The 21,236-nt window shown below is 30.8% G+C and overlaps 2 protein-coding genes across 14 annotated transcripts in view; one reads left to right on the top strand and one right to left on the bottom strand.

Moving 5' to 3' along the window:
• The first annotated feature begins 348 nt into the window (after window positions 1–348).
• Window positions 349–5,910, top strand: LOC141392586 (uncharacterized). Its single transcript, XM_073965518.1, has 14 exons — window positions 349–539; window positions 618–731; window positions 926–1,149; window positions 1,220–1,427; window positions 1,483–1,593; window positions 1,662–1,795; window positions 1,853–2,040; window positions 2,260–2,554; window positions 2,618–2,957; window positions 3,105–3,179; window positions 3,240–3,300; window positions 3,719–5,467; window positions 5,534–5,581; window positions 5,651–5,910. Exons 1-14 carry the CDS (start codon window positions 474–476, stop codon window positions 5,908–5,910), a joined length of 3,873 nt encoding a protein of 1,290 aa, XP_073821619.1. The 5' UTR covers window positions 349–473.
• An 11,233-nt stretch (window positions 5,911–17,143) lies between these two features.
• The window catches only part of mxt (Eukaryotic translation initiation factor mextil), a 28,639-nt gene continuing 24,546 nt past the window's right edge, over window positions 17,144–21,236 (bottom strand). For all 13 annotated transcript variants that reach the window (XM_073964674.1, XM_073964680.1, XM_073964687.1 and 10 more), the window contains one exon: window positions 17,144–18,384. In XM_073964674.1, coding sequence (XP_073820775.1) covers window positions 18,256–18,384 — 129 coding nt within the window. In that variant the 3' untranslated portion in view covers window positions 17,144–18,255. The remainder of the gene's footprint in view (window positions 18,385–21,236) is intronic.

Here is a 21,236-nt window from a genome sequence, read left to right on the forward strand (position 1 = left end):
CTCATATAAATTGTATGCGTGCTAAAGTAAAGGAACGCTTTGCAGGTAAAAAATGGTAAGAAATGGTAACCTCAGGTAGGTAAAGGAACAGAGCTAAAGCTTTCCAAAGTTCTTTCGTGAAATATGAAATCTCTTTTCACGTGAAATACAGAAAAGCAATTGCTTTCACAGGTGAAGTGCATGTGTGATGTGAAATGGATGCACGGTGAATTCCAGAACATGCCTGATAGGCAATGGAGTTGACATTTGAAACCCAGTGGGTTTGTTAAATCCGGTTATATATAAACGTACTATAAAGATGGCATGTTTTATTAAAATCAGCTTGGTGTAAACATGGCTTTAGCCTCCAGTCGACCGATTAATTGCAAGAAATTAATCGATTTTTCGATAGATTTACTAATCCCCGAACTTGTCCGTTATCAAAACGACGCGTACAATTTTTCTTTGCAATCAAATTAAAATAATTATTAAAAATGCAGTCTGCAACCGATGATTTGGCTTTAATTGCTGAAAATATTGCAAAGGCTATAGATGAACCTGTAAGTTACTGGAAATTTGCTAAACATTTGAATATTGTGGCTTTATTACATTAAATACAATTTTAATACCAATTTTAGACTGAAGATCACCTGAAGCAGATTGTTAAACGTTTCATAGACTTACCAAGACTTTTAGAACAAAGGACTTCAGGCATTTACTCTTTGGTAGTGAAGTGGTTTCGTTTATATTTGGTAAGAATCATGTTGTCCAATCAGCCGTTATGTGACAACAAAATTATTTTTTGTCCGTTACCTTTGACCGTTCGTGCTTTTGTTCATTGGTTTTACATTTGTTGTATATAATAATTGATGATTAATTATAATGAAGTGTGTGGTATCATGTGGGCTAACAATATCTTTTCTTTTATTCTTTTTTAATTCTGCAGAGAATGCAAATATCCGTAAATCCAAAGAATGAAAAACTATGCCGAAAATTTGAACATACCATACCAATTGCAATAAGTTATATAATTGGTTGTTTGCAATACAAGGGAAATACAAAAGTTTCATTAAATTATCATCGTGACTTGCTGGATATTATGGATACAATATTGTCTAATTGTCAGCCAAATGTTATGAAAGAATTTCAGAAATTTGAGAGAGGAATCATGTAAGTACATTGTTAATATAAATACCAATTTCATTCATATTAATTTACCCTAGATTATATTAAAATATAGATCACATTTATGGAAAACAGTTTCTTTTGCTGGAGATTTTAGTACCCAACAACTGGCTTTGACAATTTTTGCTAAACTATTAAATAGTCTTGGGCGCAAAGAAAGAGACGAAGAATTGAAAACAATTCAGTTTATTAACTTAAAGGCGTTTAAGGAAAGTATCAATAAAGTAATTGAAGAAAGTCAGCGAATGTACGCCTTTGATAATGTAAGTGAGATGTTAAATTTTAAAACTTAAAAATAATTTTAATTTATTTTTATAGGCTTGTCGCGATCTATTAAATAACTTCAATATGAATTTATCAAAAAGGTGTTTGGTGTTCTCATTCTATTGCAGTAATGCAGTTTTAAATGATTATGCATTTTTTCCACCGGTATGCATGAGAAATGTTTATCTGTATAATAATATTATGTTTATGTTTAATATAAATTTTAATTTTAGTACTCCAATAAGTTTTGGATGGATTTAAATTACTATTCTCAGACAATTTCATTTAAATGTCGTGTTTTACCCGATACTGATTCTTACAAATTGCGAGATTTGGATGTCATTATAAAATGGAATCGAATTGAATTGTATGTTAGAAATGTTTAAAGGGATATGCATTTCATAATTGTATTATTTCATTACAGTGAACATGATTATATGCTTGTCACTATTGAAAAGAAAGGAATTTCCTCGCTGCCTAGCTCTGTTCAATTGGAATTACGAAATCACAATATCCTACGCATTCATTTGTCAGCAACAGAATTAAAACGCCTGAGTCAAAATGATGGTCTAATGGAATATTTTCAAGAAATGAATAATGCAAATTCAAAAGGTACTGTAATTGAAAGTCTGCCAAGGGGTAAAAGCTCTATCGTATCCTCATCCCATTGATTTCGAGTGTCTCCAACGGAGGTTTAACTATGATGTATTTTTTCGAACCCAAAGCATGATAAGATAACATGTTCAAAGAAATTCTCCATTCCTCCACTTAAAGCATACATTTTTATTTTATTCGTTAATTATTTTGTGCTTCCTATTTATTATATATTAGATGTACAAAATGAAGAGCTAATTACTCATGATGCAACTACTCCAAAATCAACAGCACAGGAGAAAATTTCAAAACAAATTGAACCTGTAACAGCCGAACAGACTTCAGATCAAAATGATCTTAAAATAGCAACTCCAAGATCTCCAAAACAGGAAACTAAAATAAGACAAAACGCTTTGAAAAGAAAGTTTTTCAGTTACTTTGAAAGCGAAGATGAAATGGAGTTGAGCAAAAACAAACCAGCAAAAAAGGAAACTACTAGAAAGAAGAAAACCACCAGAACCAAACGAGCGAGGTATACAAAAATATTTGTATAACAATTAGGAAAAATATTTATTTCTTTTCCTTATTCCCAAAGAATTCTAAAGCCTCGTGCAGATAAGAAAACAATCTGTGCAGTTATTCCTATTGTTGATCTGACAAAATCACCTAAAAAATTGGAAGATAAAAGAACTACTCAAGTGCCATCACCGAATATGAACACTAGGAAAATATTAAAGGATATCAATGTCAATTGTGACAATAATGGAGCTGATAGTATTTATGATTATAGACCCTGCAAACGTGAAGTAGAACCTTGCCAATCCTATCGTAATTTTAAAACTCGTCGTATGGCATCTATTTGTCCAAATGAAAAAGACATTAAGCAGGAGAAGATTGCAACCGCTCAAAATAATGTAGAATTGAGTGATAAAGAAGTAAGTTCCGTTTCAAAATTCACTTCGGCACTTAGTTATTCCCCGTGAATAAAATCATAAAATCACGGGAAATTTTCGTTCAGAATAACCACCAATTATTTTCAGTGAAAGATTATAATAAAACAATAACTATTATATTCATTTCAGAATATCGCACTTGAATCCCCAAACATGTCAAAAATATTTACCAAAAATCCCCGCAAACGAGCAATTCCTTCTCAGGTAAAAACAAAAGAACCAATCTTAAGATCAATCAGTCTTATTGTATGATTTTATTTACAGGATCTTTTTAGTATTATAAAAAGTGATGAAGATCTGAAGGAAAATAAGAAATATACAAAGGGCAAGTATTGAACAAAAGTTAATTTCTAAGGCCATATTTATATTAGGCAATTTTCCTTGCAACAATTGTCAGTTTGTCGGTGGGAGAGGGTGTTGAGAGGCAAAGGGTTACCACATGCCTCATCTCTCTCTCCATCAAACTGATAATTGCCGCAAGGAAAATTGCCTAATATAAATATGGACTAATGAGTGTTCCTATTGTATGATCGCTTTATATCCGAATAACGGATCCGCAAATAAAGAAGAAGAAGAAGAGTGTTCCTACTCGATTGAACCAACTTTTACTCTGCCGATATTCAGTCCGATCATGAATGGAGAAAGTGAGAAAACTCACGTGGAGCTGATATTCATGACCGGGCTGATTATGAAAATGTCCTTAGACTCTAAAATCACTTTTAATGTTAATTCATTTTTTTCAGACAATTATGAGTCAAGAAGCTCACTCAAACGGAGAAACATATTTACAACTCCTGTCAGTTCACCAATATCATTTCCACAAACCCCAAAATCGCCAATGAATATGACTGTATCAGATTTTCATGATACACCACAAAGGGGATTAGATAAAAATATTAAAATGAATACTTTTTTAGGGGAAATTAACCGAGCCGTAAGTAATAAGCAGCTCGGTGCTGAAAATGCTGTAAATTCTGAGATTTATGATGACAACACCCTCAAGGATTGTGTTGTTTATGCTGTAAATTCTGAGATTTATGATGACAACACCCTCAAGGATTGTGTTGTTTATCAAAACCGTTTGAGCGATGATAGCGATAGTGGTGACAGTGATATTGAAAATAATTTTTTACCACAACACAAACATGAGGTACCTTTGGAAGTCTTCTTACCTCCATCCTCGCACTCGAAACAAATCCAAAATGTAGTTGAAAAAGATGTAGCTTTGCACCCAAAAAGTGTTGGTACTTCCATCTCAGATGTTGTACCTGTTGTAACAAATAATAATGAAACACTAGCATCTCATCCAGTTTTGCCAGTACAACAATGTATAGATTTGGACGAATTTCAATCGAAACATAAAGAGATTACTAGCTGCTACAGTTTAAATAATACTGAAAATGACGAGGTGCTCGATCTCTCTATAAAGCCAAAAAGAAAAATAACAATTAACGAACAAAATAATAAAGTGGCTGTTGCAATAATCCAACCAAAAGAAAAGTTCATAGATGATAAGATCAGTTCCCAAAAAGATTTGAATTACAATCAAAAAGACATACCAAAGGCAAAACCACCAATTGAAAATGCCAATAACTCAATTTTGCCATCATTTTCAAATATTTCAAATCAAAATGAAATTTGTTGTGCCACAACAGAATCCTTAATAAACAAAAAGTTAGATGATGTTCCTCAAAAATCGAAACTGTTACGGAATGAAAGTTTAGATTCTGAATCTCTTACAAAGGCTCCCAAAAAATATAGGCAGAATGTTGACAAACATGAGAAACCTACATCAGGTTGCGTGTCTGTTTTAAAATATCAACAAAATGGCGAAGGCATTCCAGAATCAAATATCGATAAGCCACTATCTTCCAATGTAATTTTACCAAATACAAAAATGTCCAATAATTTGAATCCCACAAAACACCATACAAATGTTAATCATTCAAAAGAGTCAGAACCAAATTCAGATCAACTTTTAATAAGTCATGCAAGTGACAAATGCATAAACAAAAAAATTCAAATGCAATCACATTCAAATTTGGCACAAGAAAACAATTCAAATTCTTCTGTAATAAAATTTGAAAAGCGCGAAATATGCCGACAGCAAAAGATTGAAAATAAGCAAATATCAATGACAACGACTATTCATAAAACCGTATGTGAGAACAAAGTTAATGTTGTTGTGCGAGAAATGCATAGCAAAAATGAACAAGTTATAGAAATACTCCATTATCAGAAAACATCTTCCGAATGTTTTCCGAAAATAAATAACCAGACAAGCTGTGAGCCTTCTTCCATGTTAATGTCTCGCAACAAAAATGGAAAACCCACTGAAAACGATATACCAAACTATACTCATATAGTTAAGCCATATCGGCCGTCCATCGAACTTAAATTTGAACCCAATCATGATATCCAACACTTTCGTGAAGAAAATGCCATACAAGATGTCTCCATAAGGAACGACAACAATCAATTAGCAAATGAAGGTAAATTTATGATTTAAATTCAAAACAACCATTCATTAGAATATGTAAGTTGCATTAATTTTCTAGGTTTAAATGAACTTCAAAAAGATTCCAACAATGTTTTGAAATTAGAAGGCAAGTACATAATTTATTTTCTTTAAAGACATTTACAAAACCTAATTACTATTTTGTTTTATGCCACAGAAATTCCCAATGATCCATCTACAACAGACCATTTGGACATCAACAACAATAAATCCATTGAAGAGTTATATAAAAATTGTCTTAAAAATTATTTTCATAAAATTCATGAAATAATAACTGATATTGGTGAAAACATCATTGGATCTGCGGCGCAACGTACGGAACTAGATATTCTCAAAGCTAATGTGGAAAAATTTATTCAAAAAATGGAAAAGCAATGCCAAAACTATTTAACAAAAAGCGAAGAATTTGAAAGGTAGCTTTTCAATTTTAACTATATCTAATTTATTTATTAATTTGTAATTTAGTTTTTAATTTCGTTTTTTTTTTTTTTTAATTTTGTAATTTAATACGTATTTTCTTTCTCACACTTTTAGATGCCAAGAAAATATAGAAAAACTTCTGGAGGCTCTAGAAACTGGCACTAATGATAACATTCCCAATATAAGCTATGACTACAAATACTTCATGACACAATTTAAAATCTTAGAAAAACATCTTCGCAGCCAGATTTTAACAAAATATTCAAATTTAAAGAAACAAAATATTTTGTTGGATATTCAAAAACTTTTTGATGTGTAATCTTTATTTTCTCTTGTTTCTTGTTTCTTCTTTTTCTATTATTGTTATAAATAAAACAACTGAAGTTTGAACTCTTAGCAACATTTTTCTATTACTCTGCAGGATCATTTGTACTGAACTCAAAAATAAATACCCAGCAAAGAACTTGAAGAAGAAAATTCTTCACTGTTTATAATTTCAATTTATGTTAAAGTTTATTATTTTTACGTTATTTTGAAAATCGACCAAATATGCATGTTGGAGCTATATCAAAATCCGATCCGATTTTCACAAATTTTTGTAGGATTCGTTTTTTATCAATTGTTTTATAAGCTGTGATAAATCCATGCCTAAGTGGAGTTGAGTCGTCTGACTGCACCATCCAGAAAGTAGTTGAACCAAATCTACACGGGTTTGTTGAGGCAGTTTACGGTTTTCAGCTGCGATAGATGGGAGTATGTGTATTCCGAGGACTTTTGCAAAAAATGTCTGTTTTCGGCCTCAACAACTGCATTTGTTTGTAGGCTTCTGATCTGGGGGTTCTTTACAGAACGCCTGATGGCAGTTATTCAACGGCCACTGGAAGTTGAAAAATAAGCTATAAGATAAAAAAATATTTTTTTTATTTTTAGAACAGTTTATGTGGAATTCGTTTTCAATTTCAACATACTTCATATTTTTATTTCGCCCCTTACTGGATTTGAACACACGAACTTCTGCTTTGTAGTCGAACAAACTACATACTACGCCACACACACGACTTGAGTTGCGTTGTCAATTGCCAGCACGACTGAGATGAAATATTGTATTATTGATGTCAACCCAATTGTTGGTTGGTCGATAAACGTGTTATCGATCTGTGTTTTTTCAAAATTATGAACTCATATTTCAAAACACACAATGCGCCAAAAAACTATTTTAAAATGATAAGTTGAGTAGAATTTTTTTAGATTGCGAAGAAAATGCGTCTATTAGAAGAAATTTGAGGGACAAGTCGATTCCATTGGAATCTTTCTATGCAGAAAATTATGAAAAATTTACCACAAATAGTGATTTCTGGGGAAATGTATACTTCCCGAGATATAAGCCTCTGAAGTTCCGAAAATTGCCTTCTTTAATTAATGACCGGCTACTTAGAGAAAAATTACAAATTAAAAGAAAATTGTGTTCCCGTTCCCGAGATTGGAACCGGTCCATAGGAGAAAGTTTGAAAATCCCGGTCGAAGGTCGGCTATTGATAGAAACTCACGATATAAAAATAAATCGAACTGTCGGTAAAGGAAATTGTTCCGGATGCCGTTGTTTACATTGTGGAAACGTTAAAGGATGACTTTTAAAAGTGTGCACGGCGTTAAGTTTTTCCGGAGAGAAGTGTCCAAAAGTCCAATTGTTAAGAAAATGTTTATTCTCCTTTCTAATTTACATATTTTTTCTTCGAAAATGTTCGCTGCAACTGAAAATAGATGGTTTGTCAACTGAGATTCGCAACTTCAGTTGAATGTTGCCATACATAAAGTAATTTTGGCAACTGACAACGCCACTCAACGATAGTTGCTATCGATAATCGACCCCTTAATAAAAAGTAATAGTTATTTTTGTTTACATTACTTTGTAATGGGTTACATAATGACTAACGGATCCGAATTTTTGCTGGGTGTTCAATATTGTTAACATCCCAACTGTTAATTCATAACAGAAATGTGGCAATTAATTTTAAATTATTTACTGTTTACACCAACATTATAAATCGTCTTCAAATTTTTTGTTCAAAAAAAATAGGGGTGTGGAAGAAAAAAAGAACATAATTGGAGCATATATTGGGATTTTATAAACAAAACTTTTATTGACTAGAGTTGTTTAACACTCTAGCGAACAATACATACAGCCCTATTCTGAACATTCCCATGGGAACTGTTTTCCATGGGAGCGAAATTTCTCATTCCCATGTTTTCCATATTCTCAACGACGTGGGAACAACAAAACGTGGGAGCTGAAATTTCGAAATTCGAAATTAGTTACACCAAATTATTATAGCATACTTTTGGGTGCTGTAATTTTGTTTTGTAATACAAAATGCCTATTTGCATTGAATTCGCGGTTTTTGAATTAGATTAGCAAAAGCACAACTCACTTAATTCAACAACCGTGCATTGATTTATGGATTTTTTAAGTGAATGGAGTCAACGATGTGTGATGTTGTTCTAATAAGCACATTTTCTTCAGAATGTGCGAATTGGTGTACGCATTTTTTTAATTAGTAGGCAAACATAATTTTTGTGTATAATGTAATAGGAACTTTAAAAATTGTATGTTGATACGGAGTAATTTTAGTTAGAGGTTTAACGAGTATATCGCTAGTTTTACTTAGAGGTAGTTTACACTATCTGTCAATGTCATATGACACGAAATAAAAACAGTCCATATTTACCCACGGAGGCAATGTGGAGACGTAGTTTTTTACATTTTTGCTGGTGTGGACGCACAGAGTAAATGGCGTAAGGAAAATCTCCAATATTACACATATTAGCGAATATATAACGATGGAAAATTTCATGTCATATGACATTTACATATAGTGTAAACTACCCCTTATTCCTAATGATCGCTAGAACTCGTATTTTGCATTTTTTTTTTAAATTCAAAAAGATAAATTCGGATATTTTTCTCGATTATTACATATTTTTGCGTGTTATTACATATCGACACCTCCAAATAATAGTATGCTAAGTCTAAAAAGTGAGTTTTGCAGAAGAAGCTCTCAAAGTTTGGAAATTTTTTTGAACTTCAGTACTATGCTAAATCAATATTTGTTTATAACTTCTGTTCGGATTGACCGATCATTACCAAAATTGGACAGAGTTTAAGTTAAAGGACGTTCGACACCTCCAAATAATAGTTTGTTAATTCTGAAAAGCGAGTTTTGCAGGACAAGCTCTAAAAGTTTGGAAATTTCTTTGACCTTCAGTACTATGCTAAGTAAATATTTGTTAATAACTTCTGTTCGGATTGTCCGATCATTACCAAAATTTGACAGAATTTAAGTTAAAGGACGTTAAATATAAAAATGTAAAGAACTTGAAAACATTCTAAGTCGACTTAGCATACTATTGTTTGGAGGCGTCGATATCGTCACCATAAATTTCCGAAGACGTATCTCAAAAAAAAAAAAAAAAAAAAAATAAATAAAATAAATAAATATAATACGTTTTTGATTGAATCTAAAACTAAAACACATGCCCTTGCAAAATTTCTAGCTTCTACGTTCAAAAATAACGATCCTATTCAAGAAAAGGCATTTCGGAAAATGGAATAGCATTGCAATAATTTGGCATATATGTATGTACGTTTGTGTGATCGTTGTCGTGTCGTTGAGGAGACTAACACGTTTTCAATAGAACGTTAGTCGTCTGATTTAAAAAACCCGAAGGTTATGTTACGAAAATGAATAAAAGTTGTAAAGATTGTATATATTATCGTTATTTTCCAATAAATTTTAATATTTATTTATTCCATAAAAATTATTAATTATTTCATAAAAATATGAAATTTCTTGAAATTTTTTTTCAAACTCCCACACTGTTTGCTGGGGAGATTTTTCCCACAAAAAGACACAAAATTCTCCCACAATTCAAGATAGAGAATGTATACTTTTTTCCCATGGGAACAAATTCCCAATTCGAACTTCATTCAGAATGAGGGGAAATGGGAAAAAACTCCCACAAAATTTTATCCAGAATACGAAAATGTGGGAATGGGAAAAAATTCCCAACTCCCATGCTTTCAGAATAGGGCTGTTCATATTTTTATTTTATTTCACCCCTTACTGGATTTGAACACACGAACTTCTGCTTTGTAGCCGAACACACTACATACTAGGCCACACACACGAATGTCAATTTTGTCAGAGCAGGAGTAGCTGCCATCATTAGAGTATTTAGGACCATGCCAAAACCATAGATGTTAGGACTCGTATGTCAGATATATATTCACTGGACAATAGCCGTAGACTATCCCCGAATTTTCACATACAATATCAGGAACCTACGACTTATCCTGATGACGTTATTTTAGTTTATAATAGCTATGGCATAAAGAAGAAAATATTGGTTGTACCGATGATATTTTTGAAAATTCTATATTAATTTTTACCTATTTCGCCTTTCAAAAAAAAAGTTTATTATTAAATTAAATACTTAAAATTTTATAGCATATATGAAGAAAAGACAAAATTTTTTAGTTTTCCATAAAAAAAAAAATTAAAATTTTTTTTTTAAGCTACATGAATGATTTTTGGTACATACATTGGGAAAAAAATCCCATTCTTAAATCTGTTCGAGATACTAATTTTGATTGTTGCGCGCAAAAGTTATGGCGGTTTCAATTCTGATAAAAAGAAAAAAATCTTTAAAAGACTCTAATCATTATATTGAGAAACTCTCTAAATTAGGGGCTCCATACATACTATATGGTTACTAAGGTCCCATAACTTTAGTGAAAAAGTTGTAAATTTTCGCGGAAAATAGGAAAGCATTCAAAACAATTGGTAGTTTACAACTTGTTGTAATAAAATTCAAGCTGTTTATGCATCTGAAAAATATTTAAAAAATATGTACGTAATCTAAACATCGCGAAGATTCAAATGAAACCAAAACTATACAAATCCGTTTAGCGGTTTGCATATTATAGCAAAAAACAAAAAATATATTGAGGAAATTTATAAAATTTTTGTAAGAGAAAATATTTATTAAAATTTATTTTGTGAGTTAGTTGAACAAAATGTAAGAAAAATAGGTCGGAGTTTTTCTTCTATTTTAGTTAAATTCCACGCAATAAATTACATTTTGTATTCTAATCACTTTTCGAAAACACGCTAACATCTACCAGAAGATATGGATATCTTTCAAATAAATGTTGGGTTCCTTTAAATGGGGTATAATCTTGAAATAAAATTGTATCGGGTAATGTTCATCTTGAAATGGGTGTAAATCGCGAAATCCTCAAAATCACTTGATGCGCATGCGGTTTACCAATACAGCGAATTCTTCTCTTTTAATTTGTACACATTTGCCAGGATTTACTTTGGCCGCTAAGATGTAGCATCGTCTGCAGTTTAGTGTGCATCAAACTGTATTACGCTTATATTTTGCACAAAGTGCATACACTTTTTATGCGCATCCGATTTCACTATCAACCGTGAAAAAATACATCGATCTAAACATATTTCAATAAAATCCATCAAGAACCGTGGATGTAGCATCACACAGTATTTTTTTGATAAATCGGATACAGCTCCCATGTCACTAAATTTTTCAAACTGCTGTTTTCGCACAAACGCGACCCAGCAAAAAGTTTGCCTCCAAAGAGGCAGTTAAATGATATGTACAAGTGATCTGGAAGTGCATCAAATTATGCATTTTCACTCATGATTTTTACAAGAGCGTGACTACTGAAAGAGGCACTCCATTGCACTGCATTTTAACTGAACCTCTGGCACTGCATTTTAACTGACCCTTTGGCACTGCATTTTAACTGACCCTTTGGCATTGCATTTTAACTAACCCTTTGGGGTAGAATAGGATGCAGTCCAAAGCACGTGTTATTGTGCAAGCCATTACAAAATATCCCAGAACAAATAAAATGCATTTATTATTTGTGGAGAACAAAAATATTAAGAACTTTATTACATTAACACAAATTATGAAAATTCTCCATTGAATTCAATCGCAAACATGCGTGTTTCCTCCACTCTCTATTTAATCCAAGCTGAATTGTTTATGCTTCATCTGATATTTGGGTTTGATTTTGTCTTGCCATCACCAGTTAAGATTTCGACATGTACTCCAACAGCACTCCATTGGGAAATTTTCTTCTCGTGAGTTACCCGAAAAATGTTCACAAATTAAATATTTTGTAGTTTGTATTAGCAAATTTTTGGAAATTTAACACGCTTATCTCTTTTTGTAAAATGTATACCCCTGTCTGTAGAGATGTACACACTGATTTATGAACTTGTAGGGATCTCTAACAACTGCTAATAAAATGTAGTGAACGGAGTGCCTTTTTTCACGACTCCGTTTGCACTGCATCCGGATGCTGTTAAATTGTGAGGAATTGGAGTGCCTTTTTCACGACTCCGTTGAACTGCATCTGGATGTTGTTAAAATGTGACAATTGGATGTGATTCCTTGGATTGCATCCAAATGCGGTTAAAATGTGAGGACTGGAGTGCCTTTTTCACGACTCCGTTTGAACTGCATCAAAACATGCCGTGAAAGAACTAATCCACATTGCACTACTTCCAATTTATTTTGCTGGGGAGTGATGATTCACTTTCTTCATTGAAATGGAAACGATCCACATAAAACGCGAATTAGTCAGCGATATTTTGAAAAACATTTTTAGGAAATTTTTCAATTTTTGCAGTAGCCATTTCCGCCGTTCTAGTAGATGGATTTTTACGATCTGTGATTCATATGATCCGGATCGTCGAAAAACTAAAATATCGCGGGGTACCAGCACACTCAAAACGATATTGTAAATACTGTACCCAAAAAAAAGGTTTTTTAGAAAAAATATCGCACTAAATTTTTGCTTTTGGCAGTAGATTACTCTGCTGCTGTGTGGGCTACATACTTAGTATACATATAAGATTATGCGAAATCGCGAGTTCTTTAGTCCTATAATTGGTTTTTCGAAATATCCGAATGCGCGTCCCAGTTACATAAAAAATACAAAAAACACCTGAAATCCGGCTTCATAATGTCAGCATCCATAAAAGGTGGATGCAGTGGAAATTTTGGAAAGTGATACATTAGAAGTGTAATCTTCATTTTGTATTCTCCAACTTTTACTTTGGACAGATGTCCGTTATTTGAATGGTTTAATCAGAAATCGAATAGCAATGTAAAAAACCTGTTTAGATTCAACGTGTTTTTACCTATGGTTTTTCCTTTACGCGGTCGTAACTACCACGTAAATTAAATTTTTTTGCTAAATTTTTGAGCTTTGTACAAAAACATCTAAATTAATCCAGCAATAGTCATAGTTACTGGCAAACTACAATAGTTCGCGTATTATAATAGTGCAAACCTTGGCTTCATGGAAACTAAAAAATTTTGACTTTTCCTCATATATTCATTGTTATTAAACTTCACAAAACAAAAAAAAAAATACAAAAACATAACTTTTATTCGAGTAGCTATGGCATAAAGAAGAAAATATTGGTTGTACCGATGATATTTTTGAAAATTCTATATTAATTCTTACCTATTTTATAATATGTTGGTAATATACATATGAGTAGTTATGATGTAAAGGAGACAAATTATAATCAATGCAATCATTTTTTTTTTAATTTTTATGTATAGTTTGTAAGAACAATAATGTTTAATATTTTATTTATAGAGTAGCTATGAAGTAAGGTGGAATCTTTGTAATTATATCTGAATTGGCCATTGAATTATCCACATGGCTTCGATTGCAAAGTAATGAAAATAAATAAAATAAAAAATAAATAAAATAAAATACGTAATTTTTCAAAATCCGATCTGGGTTATCAATATTTTCCCTATATATATTCACCATAGATATTTCAATAACAGTTTGGATCGAGCACATATAATCCTCTGAAAGAATTTATTATCAAAAAACTTTGATAAAGTATATTTTGTGACCCCAGATAACGAAAATGTGAATAAAAACGGTAGAATATGGTCCTAAATCATATCGCTCATTTACTCAAAGAGTGGCATAACTCAAAAAAAGGATTTTTTGAGTTAACAATTTCTATTTTTTCTACGATTTCTATTCTATATTGTGTCAAATTTTCATGTTGATATCTCTAAAACTCAACGAGTTACAGCTTGTTTTCTAGGAGTTTGGCATAAATCAACAAACAAGTTTTTTGAGGTTATGAAGCACTAAAAAATTTCGAAACATGCTTGATCTTGCACAGAAATTTAGCACGGGTATCTGGCACGATCTTTACAAAAGATGATCCCAATAGTTGTTTTATTTTTTGTGTAATAACCTTTTTAAGTTGGGAAGTCAAATTTCATTCCGCAACATAAAAAGCGTTTTTCTCAAAACTTGATTTTTTGAAATGTGTCACTCTTTGAGTAAATGAGCGATATATAAAAAGCGAAAGCTTCTGGAGATGTTAAATATTATAGCTACAAATTTCTTTTGTTCAGAGACTCATAATAAAATTTGATTTGGAACATTTCTTCTGACACAACCCCCAAAAAGTGAGGTAGGTATTTTAGGAGATTTTGACTCAGTATGGAGTCTAATAGCTCATTTAGACTAGCCATAAATCCTCGACTGGATTTAATAAATCCTGTACAAATCTCATTGCATTTAGATATACATTTTGGAGGATTTAAATGGCAGTTAGCTGATTTTTGTTTATAGCACAATTACCAAGGTAGATGCATCAGCACATCTGATCGAATTTGAAACGTCAAAATAATTTTTTGTAAATTGAATTCGTCTCAAAAAACATTCGTCAAATTACAAATTTATGCTACTAATGCTAACTAAAGAGCAAATAAAGAATAAAATAAATAAACGAATTATTTTATCGTTTAGACATGATAAAGTTTAGTCTTGGTTGATTAAAATCAACTTTGTACATCAAAACAAATTTAATTTTTCCGCCTTGTTTACAAATTTTTACATTTTAAATTATTCTTAGTGTAGCAATTCACCGAAGCATCTACCTTGTTTCTTGTGCCAGCTTGCAACTTTTTGTATTTTCTAGCAACATGTTGCAAAAAACATAGTTGTATACGAGGATTCATGCCAGATTTAAAACAAATCCACTCAATAGGAGGATTTATTTTTGTATCGTAAATCTGGTAGCTTTTGGCTGGATTTAGCAAATAAAACCTGATAATGTGCTTAATCCGGCTAATGAAGTCATATGTAAATGGGCTATAAAAGTTTAACAAATAATTTCTACCTATAATATCTAATTTTGTAACGTCATTTTCTTAACAAAGTGTTTTACTTAGTTATATAGTTTGTTCTGGGACTTCTAGTGAAATTTTGTGTAGAATATTTCTTCTTTTAACAACTTTCGTCTATAACTAAATTTCATGTTACTTTCATGCATCAACCCGAAAAAGAACAAAACTAATTTATTCAAAAAATATTTCGGTGTTTTGTTGCCAAATTTGATGTATATATTTTCTTGATATATATTGTAAATACATATTTCATTTATTCGGCGACTTATATTGAAATTTGATGGAGAATATTTTTGTCTTTGACGTCTTCTATCTAGAATGAAGTTTTGTGGGACAAAACTTGATAAACTCAGATGAAGTACAACATTAACCCTAAAACGTGATTTTACTTTTGGCAGATTCCTGGCATTTAGGTACGATCTCAAGTTTTGGTGTTTCGGGGACCTATAGTAAAATTTTATGACAAATAATTTTGTAGAATATCTTGTCTGATACGATCTCATTTTAAATGAGTTTTTAAACGTTTTTGAAAAAATGGACCAAAAAGACCCCTTTAGATACCTCGCATTGTTGTCAGTAATATTGCCAGACACTTTATAACTAAAATGCAAGGATTCCAAGAAATCTGATGTCGAATATTTCAAAATTTGTAAAAATGGGCGGAACTTGCCACAACTATTTAGGTTACTTCTCGACGTAAACTTTCAAAACGCCGATACACGTGTCTTCTTTTTTTCGGTCCTCTTTTATAATCTGGCCGAATTATCTTGTAATTATTTTTTGTGTTGTACAGTGTTATCGACCCCTTAGTAAGAAGAAATTTGAGTAGTTATTTTTGTTTACATTACTTTGTAATGAGTACATAATGACTAACGGATCCGAATTTTTGCTGGGTGTTTAATATTGTTAACATCCCAACTGTTAATTCATTAACAGAAATGTGGCAATTAACTTTAAATTATTTACTGTTTACACCAACATTATAAATCGTCTTCAAATTTTTTGTTAAAAAAATAGGAGTGTGGAAGAAAAAGGACATTAAAAATATTTTTATTTGAGTTTAGGACCAAAATCATCAATATTTTAGTTTTTGGTAGTGAATCCAATAGATTTGAAGGCTGTTTGAAAGCAAAAAAGGCTTTTGGATGTGTCCACAAACAGGATATTATCCTTGCAGCTATTTTCCCATAATTGGAGAATTTATTGGGATTTTATAAACAAAACTTTTATTGATTAGAGCTGTTTAACACTCTAGCTGTTACCTCGAAAAATACATAATGATTGGTACCCCATAAATTTGTGTATTTTGATCCTTGAGCCAAGTTTTAGCCAGTTTCCATTAGACCTTTATGTAAGGCTCGACCAAAAAATGGTATCTATAAGGCATTAATTCCTCAACCAACAAATGTTTTGAGGCCCTTAGCATCTTAACTGCACGCAGAGTAAGTATTTTGTCTCGATCCGTTTTAAAGTTACAGAATTTTGACCAGGAAAAACGATTCTGAGTCACTGTACGATATACGAAGTTTTGAATGGCATTTGGAGCATCTTCTATCACATACTGTTATAACCAGTATGGTCCAAGTATTGCATAACAAAATATTTCATCAAAACTGAAGGTAAGATGACATTAGGCAAATATTTGCCCCAGCGACAGGCAGAGTGCGTTTACAACAAGTGAGCTAAAATCTCAAATTCAGTATTTACGCTCACTTGCTCTCAGTAACCGCACACTGCCTGTCACTGGAGTAAATATTTGCAGATCAAGTTCAAAGTTCACCACCTCCTTGCAAAAGTTTAAAACTGGAAGGCTCAGATCGTGATAAATTTTTATAGATTTACTTAGCCGAACCCGGGCGTTCAAAGTACAAAGCATGCATGTTAATCATTGCATTTCGGTATTCACCCATAAAAATACTACAGATTTAATAACCTAAACTATCATAAATAAAAATAGCCAACATTTTTAGAGTTTTTGAAAAAATATATATTTTTGATGTCCATTATTAATAAGATGTTAAAATAATTTGAGAGTTTGAAAAGGACTAGAAGACTTAGATGACAAAAACACAAAAAAGTATATAAATGGAAGTGCATGACAAGTAGAAAACTGATTACTGACTGAGAGACAGACAGGAGTTTTCAAGGAGGAAAAATAAGTTAAAATTAAAATACATAACTAAAAGTAGAAATACTTGCAGTAAAGAAAAAATAAACTTTTTGTTAGTTAATTTGCTGGATATGAAGTAAAAAAAAAACAAAAAAAAAAAAAAACAAAACATGCATTCGTTTATTTTTGATGGTAATGACAATACGCAGTCATCATCATTATGATATTAGAAATGTGTTTTGTTTTTAAGTAAATGTGGAAAATGAAAAATGTGGATTAAGAAAATGCACAGTAAATTTAATTATGAAAAGAAAAACAAGACGTTATCTCTAGAGTTTTTTTGTTAAATATAAAAATGTGTGTTTTAATAAAAAAATAATAATAATAAAAATAAATAAATAAAATACATTGCCTAACAAAACTATAAATCAAATACAATGTTATAAAAGATCCTGTGATTGTAGTTGTTTTTAGCAAACAGAAAAGTTTAGTAATTCCATTACAAAACGTTTATCGTTTATATATTTTTTTAAACATATGTATCATATATGTATCTTTCGTATGTAGATTATTTGTATACATTATCATCCTATATAAATAAATATTGCATTCTATAAGAGTTTCGAATTTTTTTTCTTTTGTTTTAAACTTAACCTAATTTCAGTTAGCTTTTTATTGCAGTTTGTATCGTTTTTTTGCTAGAGTTTCTATTTCTTTTGTTTTTTCTTCTTCGTCATCTTTCTAAGCACAAAAAAACAAATTTTCGAAACAACACAAAAAGAAAATTTTATGGGTGGACTGGGGAGTATAAAATCGCTATATTTATAGTCGATTGCTCCTGATTTTTAGATTTTTTGCTTTATTTTCGATTTTTATTACGAAAATATAATTTCATTTCCTAGGTTATTTTGTTTTTTAAAGAATGGGGGAATTGGATGGGATGAGTTCTGTTTTTTTTTTGTTTTCTATTCGTTTTCTTGTACATCGTTATCCGCAGTGTTGTCGTCAGCTGTTGTGATATTACGTTTACCAGACGATTTCGCCAATTCCAAATATTTATCACCGTCAAAGCGATTGCTTTCATCTTGCAGGTCCTATAGGGGAATAAAGAAAGGGAATAATACATTATTTGATGGGGAAATCTAGGAATGATTAAAAAAAATAGAGAGTGACATTTAAATTTATGTGCTTCTTTTTTATACAAGTCAACGATTTGTAAATTTTATTGTGGTTTGAAAATATACAAGGCTTCCAAGACTTGGCGTAAAGCAATCATCGTATCGTAACGATGACTATGTACTCGGGGAGTAACATTTTTTTGAGTTGCCGACAAAAATTTATAAAATGAAAATGCTTATAATTTTGGTAATTAACGAAACCGTTTTTTGGTCCTATGGAAAATATTCCTTAAAAAATCCACGTTTTGTTAGTCCTTCGAAAAAATATTCTTTAAAAAAATCCATGTTTTGATGGTCTTTTGAAAAAGTATTCTTTGTTGGTCTTTTAAAAAAATCTTCTTAAAAAAACCCGTATTTTTTTTGGTCTTTTGAAAAAATATTCTTGGTCTGTCTTTTGAAAAAAATCCTCTTTTTAAAAAATCCATGTTTTTTTGTCTTTTGAAAAAAAACTTCTTTAAAAAATCCATGTTTTTTTGTCTTTTGAAAAAAAAAAAAATATTCTTTGTTGGTCCTTTGAAAAAATATTTTTTAAAAAAGTCCACGTTTTGCTGGTCCTTTGAAAAAAATATTTTTTTAAAAAATCCACGTCTTGCTGGTCCTCTGAAAAATATTTTTTAAAAAATCCACGTTTTGGTGGTCCTTTGAAAAAATATTTTTTAAAAAATCCACGTTTTGGTGGTCCTTTGAAAAATTGCCGTTTTGCTGGTCCTTTGAAAAAATATTTTTTGAAAAATCCACGTTTTGCTGGTCCTCTGAAAAAAATATTTTTAAAAAAATCCACGCATTGATGGTCCTTTGAAAAACATTTTTTGAAAAATAGACGTTTTGCTGTTCTTTGAAAAAATATTTTTTAAAAAATCCACGTTTGCTGGTCCTTTGAAAAAATATTTTTTAAAAAATCCACGTTTGCTGGTCCTTTGAAAAAATATTTTTTAAAAAAATCCACGTTTGCTGGTCCTTTGAAAAAATATTTTTTAAAAAATCTACGTTTTGCTGGTCCTTTGAAAAAATGTTTTTAAAAAAATCCACGTTTTGCTGGTCCTTTGAAAAAATATTTTTAAAAAAATCCACGTTTTGCTGGTCCCTTGAAAAAATATTTTTAAAAAAATCCACGTTTTGCTGGTCCTTTGAAAAAATATTTTTTTGAAAAATCCACGTTTTGCTGGTCCTTTGAAAAAATATTTTTTAAAAAATCCACGTTTTGCTGGTCCTTTGAAAAAATATTTTTTTAAAAATATACGTTTTGCTGGTCCTTTGAAAAAATATTTTTTAAAAAATCCACGTTTGCTGGTCCTTTAAAAAATCCACGTTTTGTTGGTCCTTTGAAAAAATATTTTTAAAAAAATCCACGTTTTGCTGGTCCTTTGAAAAAATATTTTTTAAAAAATCCACATTTTGCTGGTCCTTTGAAAAAATATTTTTTAAAAAATCCGCGTTTTGCTGGTCCTTTAAAAAATCCACGTTTTGTTGGTCCTTTGAAAAAATATTTTTTAAAAAAAAATCCACGTTTTGCTGGTCCTTTGAAAAAATATTTTTTAAAAAATCCACGTTTTGCTGGTCCTTTGAAAAAATATTTTTTAAAAAATCCACGTTTTGCTGGTCCTTTGAAAAAAATATTTTTTAAAAAATCCATGTTTTGCTGGTCCTTTGAAAAAATATTTATTAAAAAATCCACGTTTTGCTGGTCCTTTGCAAAAATAATTTTTTAAAAAATCCATGTTTTGCTGGTCCTTTGAAAAAATATTTTTTAAAAAATCCACGTTTTGTTAGACCTTCGAAAAATATTCTTTAAAAAATCCACGTTTTGTTATACCTTCGAAAAATATTCTTTAAAAAAATCCACGTTTCGTTAGACCTTCGAAAAATATTCTTTAAAAAATCCACGTTTTGTTAGACCTTCGAAAAATATTCTTTAAAAAATCTACTTTTGTTAGACCTTTGAAATATATTCTTTAAAAAATCCACGTTTTGCTAGACCTTCGAAAAATATTCTTTAAAAAATTCACGTTTTGTTAGACCTTCGAAAAATATTCTTTAAAAATTCCATGTTTTGTTGTTCTTTTAAACAAATGTTCTTCGTTGGTCCTCTGAAAAAATATTTTTTAAAAAAATCAACGTATTGTTGGTCCTCTGAAAAAAATATTTTTTAAAAATCCACGTTTTGCTGGTCCTTTAAAAAAATGTTCTTTAAAAATCCATGCTTTGTTGGTCCTTTGAATAAATATTCTAAAACAAAACAACGCTTTTGTCGGTCCTTGAAAAAAAAATATTCTAAAATAAATCCACGCTTTTGTTGGTCCTATTCGGTAAGTTAGCGACGAATAAAGCGTATTCGAAAAGTTCTACCGATAACAACTGTGTTGCCAACTTTTATTTTAACTTTTCATTCATAATTTTAATGTTACCGAAATTTCTAAATGGGTTGAGATCGGATTTTCAGCATAGACGAAATTCGCTTCGAATTATTTGAATTTCTCCATATCAGCTAAATCCGTGATTTATTCGCCCGTTATTTTCAAATCGAATGTTATTTTCAAACTTTTGTTTTTGCCTACTTAAAAAAAGAAGCACACAAATTATTAAAATAATGTCACAAACTACAAACAAAATAATCAATCAAGAAAAATATATGTATATTTAAAATTCAAAAAAAGCAAATTCTTAATCTTACCTTATACCCACAAAATATATGTAAATGTTTAGCACGTTCATTGTTATTTTGAATTATTGTTAATGACTAGCATTTGTTGCATAATACATAAATATAT

Source organism: Musca autumnalis, unplaced genomic scaffold (genome assembly GCF_047663935.1).
Source record: "Musca autumnalis isolate F117 unplaced genomic scaffold, ASM4766393v1 scaffold_2, whole genome shotgun sequence".
NCBI classification, from domain to species: Eukaryota; Metazoa; Arthropoda; class Insecta; order Diptera; family Muscidae; genus Musca; species Musca autumnalis.

Coding starts and splice junctions, on each gene's coding strand:
- LOC141392586 (XM_073965518.1), top strand. CDS start 474: ATGCAGTCTGCAACCGATGATTTGGCTTTAATTGCTGAAAATATTGCA. Junction 732..925: donor AGTGGTTTCGTTTATATTTG/GTAAGAATCATG, acceptor TTAATTCTGCAG/AGAATGCAAATATCCGTAAA. Junction 5,582..5,650: donor CAATGTTTTGAAATTAGAAG/GCAAGTACATAA, acceptor TTTATGCCACAG/AAATTCCCAATGATCCATCT.